At 45.1% G+C, this 11,151-nt stretch overlaps 1 protein-coding gene across 1 annotated transcript; it reads left to right on the top strand.

The window, feature by feature from the left end:
- The first annotated feature begins 225 nt into the window (after positions 1-225).
- On the top strand, positions 226-11,006 carry smarcad1a (SWI/SNF-related, matrix-associated actin-dependent regulator of chromatin, subfamily a, containing DEAD/H box 1 a). The gene is made up of 23 exons (XM_068761087.1): positions 226-345; positions 939-1,066; positions 1,291-1,402; positions 1,514-1,583; positions 2,470-2,564; positions 3,386-3,487; positions 3,643-3,721; positions 3,822-4,459; positions 4,724-4,920; positions 5,228-5,318; positions 5,432-5,531; positions 5,675-5,734; positions 6,123-6,198; positions 6,382-6,517; positions 6,607-6,738; positions 7,059-7,154; positions 7,297-7,414; positions 7,496-7,611; positions 7,684-7,872; positions 7,969-8,087; positions 8,412-8,594; positions 9,076-9,185; positions 9,703-11,006. The coding sequence occupies exons 1-23, from the start codon at positions 226-228 to the stop codon at positions 9,762-9,764; spliced, it is 3,129 nt and encodes a 1,042-aa protein (XP_068617188.1). The 3' UTR covers positions 9,765-11,006.
- Positions 11,007-11,151: the final 145 nt, after the last annotated feature.

The following is an 11,151-nucleotide window of genomic DNA, read 5'->3' as shown; positions in this document are numbered from 1 at the left end:
TCAACAACTACTGTAGAAAATGAAGCAGTGACACAGACTCAAACCACCGGCTTGCTTCCTCGGAACGTCTACCCGGGCTGCTACGCTAACACCCGGCGTATGCTAGCTTGCCGCGTCGCTGAACAGGAACGCCGAGCTTCATGCTCCAGCCAGGATAAAGAGGAATCCTCCGGCCGCCGCTGAGACAAAGGGCTTCCGCCTTCAGCCTCGGAACGGACTGCTAAAATGAGCACGTTCAACCTCGACCGATTTCGTTTTGAGAGAAAGGCAGCTGCGACTACAAAGAAAGATCGGGGTTGCGGGTCCACAAGCCCAGAGTCCGAGAAGGAGAACAAGCCAGGTAAAGTAGCCGATGCTAAAGCTAGCTTACATTAGCGGGAGGCAGAGTGGGGCAGAGCTCGGTCAACACAACGCTGGGATTCCACAGGAGGCTGAGGATGCTGTCGGGGTCGTGCAGGCCAGAACTTCCCCGTCCCTGTTTCTGAGACTCTTTCCACTGAAAACTTTCTTCCTCCTACAGACGATGCAAAATGACCCCGGCACGTTTCTGGTGCTATTCGGTCTAAATCAATTGTTTGTCGAATACATAAATAATTATGTCTTCATGTGTTTAGATTAATTATGTGATTGCGTAAATATCTGAATGTCTTTTTGGAATGGATCCAACCAGCAATGTCATTCTGTCGAATCTCCAGAAGAGAGAAACGCATCAACCAAAACAAAACAAATCCTGCCTCCTTATCGGAGAAGCTGCCCCCGACCAACCTGAAAGTTATTTTCCTTCACCCAAAAAGGAAAATTGTTTGTCAGTGTTCCCTAAATAAATTATAATGTAGCCACAGACTTTACAAATAGACAAGGCCGGCTGAAGGAGCAAATGTGTTCCCAGTGCTATTATATCTGCTGAGTTGTCTTTACCGGTTCGCTTTGCAGCAAAGGTTAAACCTGTTCCACCAAAGTCCCACCCCAGAGGAGTGGTGTTCGAGGAGGTCACGACTGTTGACTTGGTGGACGATGACCTGCGTGCCGAAACAAAGACCAAAACATCTTCAACAGGGAAATCAAAGTAAGTGTAAAGTAAAATCATTTTCACATCGATCGCTTCCACTCGGTCTCCATTTTGGTGCAAGGCCACTTAAAATGGCATGTCCAAACTCAAATGGCTTCTTTACTACCCCGTAGCGGCACGGAGCGGGACAGTGTGAGGGGTTTTATGCACCCGTCAGCGAGCTTGCAGTTGAAAACCTAAAGTAAAAAAACATGACCATTAATGCTGTTTCTGTTCCACAGGAAGGCTAAAGTGCATTTATACCACAGTGATGATGAGGATGATGAATTGGAAGAGAGAATGAACCGATTGCTGGAGATATTTCCTCACTTGTCAAGGACGGAACTACTGGAGGCGAGTCGGGCTGGACCCGGACCCTTTGCGTCTTTTTTTTTTTTTTTTGTCACAGAGCACGTTATTCATCTCGGTGCTCATTCAAAGCGCCTCGTTCTGTTGCATCTGCAGGTCACTGGGAGCACGAGTACATTTGATGGGGCTGTGGCTGCATGTCTCCTCTTGCATGGCGATAATGAAAGTAAGTAGGCGCAGAAGCACATGATTGTCAATGAGCAGAAGAGGGACTCCCTCGCAGTCATCGTTGCATCGGGGAAGATTCGGTTGTTGTTTGTCCAGAGGTCATTCAGCGATGTCCCGTTCTCTCTGAAGGCCGCTATCTGATGCAAAAAAATAAAAGAGGAAACTGTTGATGGAGATTTGCAGCAATTCCAAATACAGTAGTACCTCAGCTTACGAATTTAATACGTTCTGGGAGTAGCTTCGTAACGTGAAAACTTCGTAAGTAGAGACGCATTTTGAATGTAAATGCACTAATCCGTTCCAAGCCCCGCAAAAGTATGATATTTTTTTAAAATATTAATCTACCTGTTAGCTGTTACTTTTTGTCCTCTTTGTTTACTGGTCCTTTGCGGTGTTTTCTGCCTCGCGTTTCTTGAAAAACGGATCCGATGACGTCTGCTTTTGCCAGCTTTTGACAATCCGTCGGAAATGTGCGAGGCAGACGTCATCATAATGAGCAATAGCCCGACTTGTCAACACTTTTTCCGGGGGACACGAGGGGGACACGAATAGCGTGCTGGGATACACGCATACGCAACGGGTTGCCAGGCAGATTTTAGGCGATAGCCAATGGCAGAGCAGCTACGAGCAGCTATTTTTGACTTCGTATCCTGAAACGCCTTCGTAACGAGAGGCAATATTTTCCCATTCAGATACTTCGTAACCTGAAACTTTCGGATGTAGAGACATTCGTAAGCTGAGGTACTACTGTATGGGGTGGGGGTGGGGTGGGGGGGGGGGGGGGATACTACATCAAAGCCAGAGCATGTTGGTTTTCCCTTTTAGATAATTATGCCTGCATGGTTTGCTACTTTTCTCAGTTGCTGGCTGATGTGTCTCCTCAGGCCCAGATCAAAACAGGAAGAGAAAGCAGGACGGATCCAGCAGTTCTCAAAACAGTGGCGAGATGCAACCCAGAAAGAAGAGAAGGTCTTCAGAGGTGAGGTTTCTAGAGCTGCCCTTCTGTTTTAAGACGTAGGGGAAATAAGTGCAACTATTGTGAACCTTGTTGTTAGGGTGCCAAACTCCTCAAGGAGTGAAGCGCAATTCTCAAGACATTATACATTGCTTAATCGGTCTCGTTTGAGGAAGATTTAAAATTTCCAACGCATTGATCTGCCATTTCTAAACTAGAAAACGACAATCAGAGATTGCAGACCCTCGCCTCCAAAAGACTATTGGATCTTGTGAGACAGTAAACAGGGCTTCCGGATCAGAGGGGACAAACCTGCTCTAGCTTGCTGCTCCGGAACGTACTACAAGACTCCTTCTGGACTCTTTTTCCCATCATGCCATTCTTGTCCCTCCCTCTTAAAGTGGCAGTTTACAGCACAGGCACAATTCCAGATGTAAAAATAATTCTAGAATCTGGATCCAGATCCGGATCAACGCCATTCTCGGGGAGGACCGAGCCACGGACAGAACCTTGCTTGTGTAAAATTTTCAAGTTGATTGGGTTACTAGTTTTTGAGTTATGCGCTCGGACAGACAAACAGACAGACAAACGCACCCAATTGCAATACCCTTGCTTCCGCTTCGGCGAGGGTAATAAAAGAAGAGCACTGGGACGGGATCTCACTGCCGTCAGGGTCGGGGTTCAGAGAGTGACCCCCAGCTCCGTGCATGTCAATAAGGCTCATGTAACAATCAACATGCCTTTGGGTATTCCTTTCACTGCCACGTGTACATTTGTATCGATTTTAATTGGTCAGAGTTTGTTCCTCTCAATTTTCATTGACCTTGTTTCCTTGGTTCCTAAAGGTCTCTGATGAAGATGACGGTGAGAGCAATGAGCCGAGCTGGGAGAAGCAGGAAGCCATGGTCCAACGACTGCAGAAAAGGTTTCCTGACCAGGACAAGGAGGTGAAGACACACAATTAAACCCTGTTTGCGTCTCGATAGAAAGGAGAACGTGATGAACTGTGACTTTGGCCTGTTTATTTAACAGCAAATACAGAATCTCTGCCTCGTCTTTTCCGATGGGAATTCTCACCCATCCTCTTGTCTTGTGTTGTTAGGAGCTGCGGTTGGTGCTGCAGGAGCATGCATGGAATGTGCAGGATGCTCTGCAGGCTCTGCAGATGTTCTCAGACACTGGTGCGAACACAGCAACCGCCTTTTCACTGAAGTGTCCTTTAGCTTGTGACTTCTTCTTCAAATGCTGGTTTGTAATCCTTGGCTATCCTTCTGTTTTCAGACCACATCAGCATCAGTTCAAATGAGACAGACGGAAAGGAATCCGGTAAATCAAAGGCTGACATGTCGAGCACAAGCCACGAAAGGACGCAGCGCGGCCAAAATGGCGGATATATTAGTGAAGTAGAGGACGATACGGATGTTACGAAGGACAGCGAGGACAGCGACTCGGAAGACAGCGAAGATTCCGTAAAAAAGAAAAGTGGCTCTTCCACGCTGACTAAATGGCTGACGAAACCTTCTGATCCAGTATCCTCATCCTCCTCCTCCTCCTGTGTCAAGAAAACGACGCCCTCTTCCTCTCTGAAGCCATCCACCTCTGCCGCTACCGCTCAGCGGTTCATCAGCGGCACCAGCATAGCCAAGCGGCAGGCGGCGGAGAGCAAGATGAGAGTGCGTACCTCCAATAAATACGCCAGTTCTGAGGACGGCGACGACGACGAAGACTCAGCCGCCAGCGACTTTGAGGACTCTAATGACGAGCACTTCGGTGGGAGCGGCTTGACCGAACCGGAAAAGGAGATCCTGTCGTTCTTCCAGAACGCGTCTTTAGACGAGTTGTCGCTGATCGCCGGCTGCTCCATTAAGAAGGCCACGCGGATCGTGGAGCTGAGGCCCTATGGCAGCTGGCAGAGCTTGGTGAGACGCCATGCAAGTCGTTCCTTCCCGCCAAATGGAAAGTTTGCACATCATATTTACTCACTGAGGCCTTCTTTTTGGGGGAACATTCCTTATGATTCCACCGCGGAGATATTCACATTCTGTCTTTGTTGACGCCCCGTCATTCCAGTTTTGTCTGTTCTCTGAACGCCATCTGATCCACATGTCGGGTGGGGGGGGTTTATCTTTCGTCGTGCGTGGGTCTATTGTGGAACGTGCAGCCGTGTGTTCTTTCCTCTTCAGGTTGACGTGTTCCACAAGAACAACGGACTGTCATTCGACCTGATGCTCGGCTGCAAGGTCGTCCTCAAGGAGCGGAAGGTTGTCCGGGGGCTCATGACCAAATGTGAGAAGATTTCCTTAAAAATGGTCCAGCAGGTCACCGAGGTGATGGAGAAGGGCACGGGGGCCAGTAAGCAGCCTCGCATACTCAACAGCCAGTGAGTAAAACAAATGAAAAGCTTGAGCGAGTAGATCGTGAAGAAGTGAGACGTGGATCGGCTGCAAATCCAAAATATTTTCCGGGTGGTAAAACCGTTAACTCTTTAGTAAGTCAATCGTTTTGACATCTTTACCATCCAAGCAGAGTTACTCAAACCCGCGAGGCTTGTAACGGAGCGTCGACACGTCCTGCGTTGTCGTCACTGTCCTCTCGTTGACTGCGTTCTCTGATCATCTCCGAATGTGTTTTCACACACACTCGCGTGGCCCCGATTCCCGTTCTCATTCGTTCCCTTTTTCTTTTAGGCTCAAACTGAAACCCTATCAGCTGATTGGTCTGAATTGGCTGCTGCTTCTGCACGAGCACAAGCTGAGCGCTATTCTCGCTGACGAAATGGTAAGGAAACCCGGCGGGGGCGTCGTAGGGCTCTGTGATCTGTCTGTGTTTCATATCTGACTGGGAAGTATCCGAGTCTTTATTCTTTTCCTCTCTCTCTCTCTCTCTCTCAGGGTTTGGGGAAAACTATTCAGGCTATAGCGTTCCTGGCCCAGCTGTACCAGAACGGAATAGAAGGTCCTCACCTCATCATCGTGCCGGCTTCCACACTGGGTAACCTCCACAAATAACACTAACCCTAACCCTAACACCCCCCCCCCCCCATAAGATGTAAAATATCTCAAGAGTACACTTCTTGGTTCTTTATCAATGGAACGTCTCGGTGATTTGTGCTGCTTTCGTTCACTGTCTTTAAGATAACTGGGTCAGAGAGTTCACGCTGTGGTGTCCACGCCTCAAAGTTGTAGTCTATTACGGTGAGTCTGAATTCAGCGGTTCAAGTTCAAACGCTGTCCTCTGGATGTGACCCCTGCGTTGACCAGTCCAAATCCGCACCCGTATGGGTTTTAGGCTTTCATTTGAGTGATTACAGTTTGTGTTTGGTTCCTCCCGTTTAAACTTTACTCACCTTTCGATGGTTATTATATCGACTTTTGAAAACGACTGTTATTTGATCTATAGAAAACGAGCGCTAAACCGTGAGCCAATCCAGTGCGTGTTGAGGTTGAGACTAGGCTTGTGTGTGTGTGTGGGGGGGGGGGGGGGGGGTGTTCCTGCCTATTGCCTGCTTTTGATGCAGTGCCGTTGTCTTCTTGCCGCTGTCCTTGCTTTCTCAGTGAGTTTGTGCTTGCATGCTCCGTACAGGATCTCTGGAGGAGCGCCGCTACCTCAGACACGACATCCTAAATGAAGTTGTTGATTTCAACGTCATCGTGACCACGTGAGCGAACGCTGTCTGTGCGCGGCATCTGTGAAATGATGTTCTATGAAATGTTTCCTCTCTCGCCGATGAAGTGGTGCCACACTGTGCCTCCACTCAACTCGAGCCACCTGTCGCTCACATCTGAAAACAGTTGGTGATTTACTTGACTTTTCTTTTTTTTTTTTTTACTTTTTTCCACAGGTATAACTCGGCAATAGGAAACGAGAGTGACCGCAGCCTTTTCCGCAGGCTGAATCTGAAATACGCCGTGTTTGACGAAGGGCACATGCTGAAGAACATGAACACTCACCGCTACCGCCACCTAATGGGCATTAACGTTAGTTCACTGACATTTAGCATTTTTCCTTTGTCCGTCTATCCAGACTTGTTTTACGTGACGGTTCTTATCTCTGTCTCCCCCTGCAGGCAGAGCATCGATTGCTGCTGACAGGAACTCCCTTACAGAACAACCTCTTGGAGCTGATGTCTCTGCTCAACTTTATTATGCCTTCTATGTTCTCCAGCTCCTCTGCTCAGCTTTCCAAAATGTTTTCCAGGGCAAGTCTGAGACTGTTATTACACTTTAAACACTGGATGGATAGAAGCTTTTTTTTTTTCTTTCTGAAGCTACATGGTACCAAAAATTAACATGTACTTAATTTGAAATGGCAAGCAATTCCTCCTCCTTTCAGGTCTAAAATCATTCATTTTATAAATTCCTCAAATTATTGCAGTATTGCTTGAATTTTTATGAATTCTTTTTTTTTTTTTTTGATAATGAGGACAAAAATGTTATAACAAGCCCAATAAATATCAAATGTTGATTTACTTTTTGCTCACCTGACTGTTAAATGTTGGTTTATTTTATTTTGCATCAGAAATCGCATGAGGAGCAGAGCCCCTTTGAGCGGGATCGTATTTTCCAGGCCAAACTCATCATGAAACCTTTTATCCTCCGGAGAGTCAAGAATGAGGTGGGATGATCTGGGAATCTGCCATAAAAATCATTCTAGTGTAGCTCGCTGGTTTTAGTCAAGTCGTGTGACGCCAGAAGATGCACGCGTCACCGGTTTCTACTTAATGGTGCTTAATGGTCTGTGTTTTGTTTTTTTCCAGGTCCTCAAACAGCTGCCAGCCAAGCAGCAGCGAGTTGATTCCTGCGCAATGAGTGACAGGCAGGAGGCTCTCTATCAGACCCTCTTTGAAAAAATGAAGGCGCCCACCAATGGCCAGAGTAGGCTCACTGTGCAGCACAGCTCTCTTATTTCTACCAATAAATGTGGTTAATACTTACCTTCATGCCTTTTCTTCACAGAGCGCGAGTTGTGCAACGTGATAATGCAGCTGAGAAAGATGGCGAACCACCCTCTTCTTCACAGACAATACTTCACCACAGAAAAGCTCAAAATCATGAGCAAACTCATGCTAAAGGTCAGGCCTGCTTCCTGATTAGCCGTTTTAAGCTTAGTTGTTCGCTCTATTCATCTTTCTCTCCCACAACAGGAGCCAACTCACTGCGATGCAGATGCCGCTCTGATCCAGGAGGACATGGAAGTGATGTCAGACTTTGAGCTCCACCGTCTCTGCCAGCAGTATTCCTCCATTAGTTCCTACCAGCTTGAAACCGATCTCCTCCTCGACTCGGGAAAGTTCCACCGCCTCACGGAGCTGCTGGCCTCGTTTAAAAAGAAGGTAAATTCAGATGTGCTGTTCCAGGTGGGCCACATTTAATCCGCTGTCTTGGCACAAATGTCACAGACCATCCATTTTATCATTTTAATCCTGCAGGGAGACCGAGTGGTATTATTCAGTCAGTTCACCATGATGCTTGACATCGTAGAAGTGCTGATGAAACATCTGAAGCATCGTTACATCAGACTGGATGGAACCACGGCCATAGCCAACAGGTCAGAGAAGCACAGTTTGTCGCTCTAAACTTCACCGAAAGCTGGTGGCACCCACCTGAAAATGTAACCCAGTGCAAACAGGCATCTGGGGTGATGCCATATTGTTCACTCATCTTCTTAAATGTAATTTCAGTTGTGTTTGGTTGTAATGTTTCTGTCTAATTGATTTATCTCTTGAATAACTCAATGTGGCAGTGAGTTGGTAAATGACGTGTGTTAAGTGAAGTGGTCTCAAAATAACGGCCATGTTTGGCAGCACATTTCTGACGGCATACCGTAAAGCCAGACGCGCTTGATTTCTGATGTAAATCCTTTACCCCGCAGGATTGTGTTGATTGATGAATTCAACACCGATCCGGACATATTTGTGTTCCTGTTGTCAACGCGTGCCGGTGGTCTGGGCATTAACCTGACCTCGGCTAATGTCGTCATCCTACATGACATCGACTGCAATCCCTACAATGACAAACAGGCAGAGGACAGATGTCACCGTGTGGGTCAGACCCGGTAAGCTGACACCCAGAATAATATTATTTTAGGCCATAGGAATGAAAATATCTTGTTTGGAATCTCATAAACTGAATGACTGAAACCTGATGAGGTCTGGTTGTGGAATTCCCTGTTTTTATATCTGTAACTGGACCTACAACAGTTTAGTTCCTTAACTTATTCAATGCCATTGACATCTTATTAGCTTTGAGATTGAATTCTGCCTCTGTTCAACGGCCAATGACTCCAGAATGAAAAATGATAGGAACATACTTTCTTTTTTCTGATGAAAGAGGAGACTTTAATCTTTCATTTTGTAGATTCGGTGTTTGCATAGTCAGAGGACATAGTATTCTGTGGGTCTTGAAAAGTAGGGCAAATTGAGCCGAAAACTGCTGGCATTGAGTGAGTTAATCAGAGATTAAACGGTCTCCCTCAGAGCCCTTTCTCAAAGTATTGATTCATCCCAGTGACTAATTGAATTTGCTCTGGGTGTCAGAACTGTGCAGGTGATCAAGATGATCACGAAGGGCAGCGTAGAGGACTGCATACTGCAGCTGGGCCAAAAGAAATTAAAGCTGGAGCAGGACATGACCGGTGCCGATCAGGGTAAGGGCCCACACACACACACGCACACACACACGCACACACACACACTCGCTTTCTTCAGTGTGTAGATAAATAAATATAATATATTGTTTGAATTATACCATGCAGGTAAAATTAAACAGGAAAAGCAGTGAGCATATCGATGGGTAGTTTTGTCCCAATCTCTGTTTCGTGGTGTATTGTAAAGCCAAAATGCATTTCAAATCTAAAATTTGTTCTGTATTCCAAATCATTACAACTGATTAAAGTCTCAGTAATCCTACATTGTGTCAACAAAATTCTGAAGGTCACAGCACACAAATTTACAAGATAAATACAAGATAAATGCTAGAAACCCGCAGTGTGGAGAAAAAAGAAAGAAAAAAGACAAACAAATGAAGACATAAAGCAGCTTTTAGTTCTGTAAGCAATGCAACTGTTGCTTAAGGTCAGTACTCGGTTGTTTATCCATATTTCTCGACGCCTTCTGTCTGGACCGGTTTTGATGCAATAAAATAAAATGTTGTTTGTGCTTCAGGTGATGAAGGAACCATAACTGAAGACATGGCATCTTTAATCAAAGCCTCCCTGGGTCTTTGATGCTTGGAACTTTAGACTTTACAAGAACATTTTCTAATGGTGTTTCTGTGATTCTGGGCAGGCTTGAATGTTCTCAGTGAACACACACTTTTTCTTTATAGTAGAAAACTACTGAAAAACATATGCTGCCATTTAAAAACACTGACTTCTGCCCTCCTTTGATCGTGAGGGCAAGCAGTTCCATTCTATGCCAATGATATTCATATTTGTCAGTGAATTAATTCCCAAAATAAATAAGGCATTGAATACCTAAACAAATGTTAATATTAATTGACTAGGAGATGGATCTTTAAAATAGATTAAGAGTCAGTTCTGCATGCAGCACTCTGCTTCCACTCATGATAAATCCACCCTTTTCACTGATCGGATCTTGGATCGCTGCAACGCTACAAACATTCCACAGCTCATCTGGATTTGAGCAGTAATTCACATTACCGGTACATGCCCGACGGCGCTGCTTGTTTTTGAATGCAGATGCAGCTAGTATGGGACAGCGTTTCCCTGATGTACGGTTTGGGGGCATTATGAGGTTAGAGTCCCTCGGAATGAACAATTTTAGCATTTGCAAATAACAACCTCCTGAAATACATGGAATAAATCAATTTAGAAATAAATAATTTTGTATTGAGCTGGATTTGCTTCTTGATAGTCGTATTTATTGCCTCGTATTTATTTCGGGAATTGTTTCATGATCATTTATTTACAAGGTAGGCATATTTAAATATTAAACATGTGGCGAGCGATTTGCAGGGACGTGATGAGGTTAGCGTGAACCTCCAGGAAGGCAGGATGTGTTGGAGAACATCACTGACCTTTCTCAACATTCTAAACGTAAGCTAGTCTGGAACAATGGATGAAAGACTGCTTGCATAGAGACATCCCCCCCCAGCTATTTGACAAACATGTTGTGAAAATCTCATCACTCATTGATGGTTTTCTATTTTACCAATCCCGTTCAAATCATTCTGACTAACGAAGGCATTTCAAGGTTTCTGAAGAATGTTTTAAGAGAAGCGGACTGACCTCTTTTGATATGTGGTTGTGTGGCTGTAGTTGATGCATTTAATATACAAATGTTCCAAAATATGTGGGTGTCTTGAATAAATATGTCATGTGAATTGATTACTTCTACTCCTTTTGTATTGTCTTAATAACTAAGATTTCAGGAAGTTGATTCTGTATTTCTGTACTGTATCGGTGGTCCGTTCTGTTCTCTTGACACGTGTTACTGTTAAAGCTTTTATAAACTCATTTGTTTGTTTATAAGGTTCCTGTTTCAACTGAATAATAAAAAATGGAATAAATGTTTGTGTGGTGATGATGATGAATATATTTATTAGATAGATAGATTCAGCATTCAGAGGAGCCCGTCAAAATGAAAATGTTC

Source organism: Brachionichthys hirsutus, chromosome 4 (assembly GCF_040956055.1).
Source record: "Brachionichthys hirsutus isolate HB-005 chromosome 4, CSIRO-AGI_Bhir_v1, whole genome shotgun sequence".
Taxonomy (NCBI): domain Eukaryota; kingdom Metazoa; phylum Chordata; class Actinopteri; order Lophiiformes; family Brachionichthyidae; genus Brachionichthys; species Brachionichthys hirsutus.
This window is presented reverse-complemented; position numbering and strand designations above follow the sequence as displayed.

Excerpts from the sequence above, each read along its gene's own strand:
- smarcad1a (XM_068761087.1), top strand. The coding sequence starts at position 226 with ATGAGCACGTTCAACCTCGACCGATTTCGTTTTGAGAGAAAGGCAGCT. Across the intron at positions 1,584-2,469 it reads CTTGCATGGCGATAATGAAA|GCCCAGATCAAAACAGGAAG; the intron begins GTAAGTAGGCGC and ends GTGTCTCCTCAG. Across the intron at positions 4,921-5,227 it reads CCTCGCATACTCAACAGCCA|GCTCAAACTGAAACCCTATC; the intron begins GTGAGTAAAACA and ends TTTTTCTTTTAG.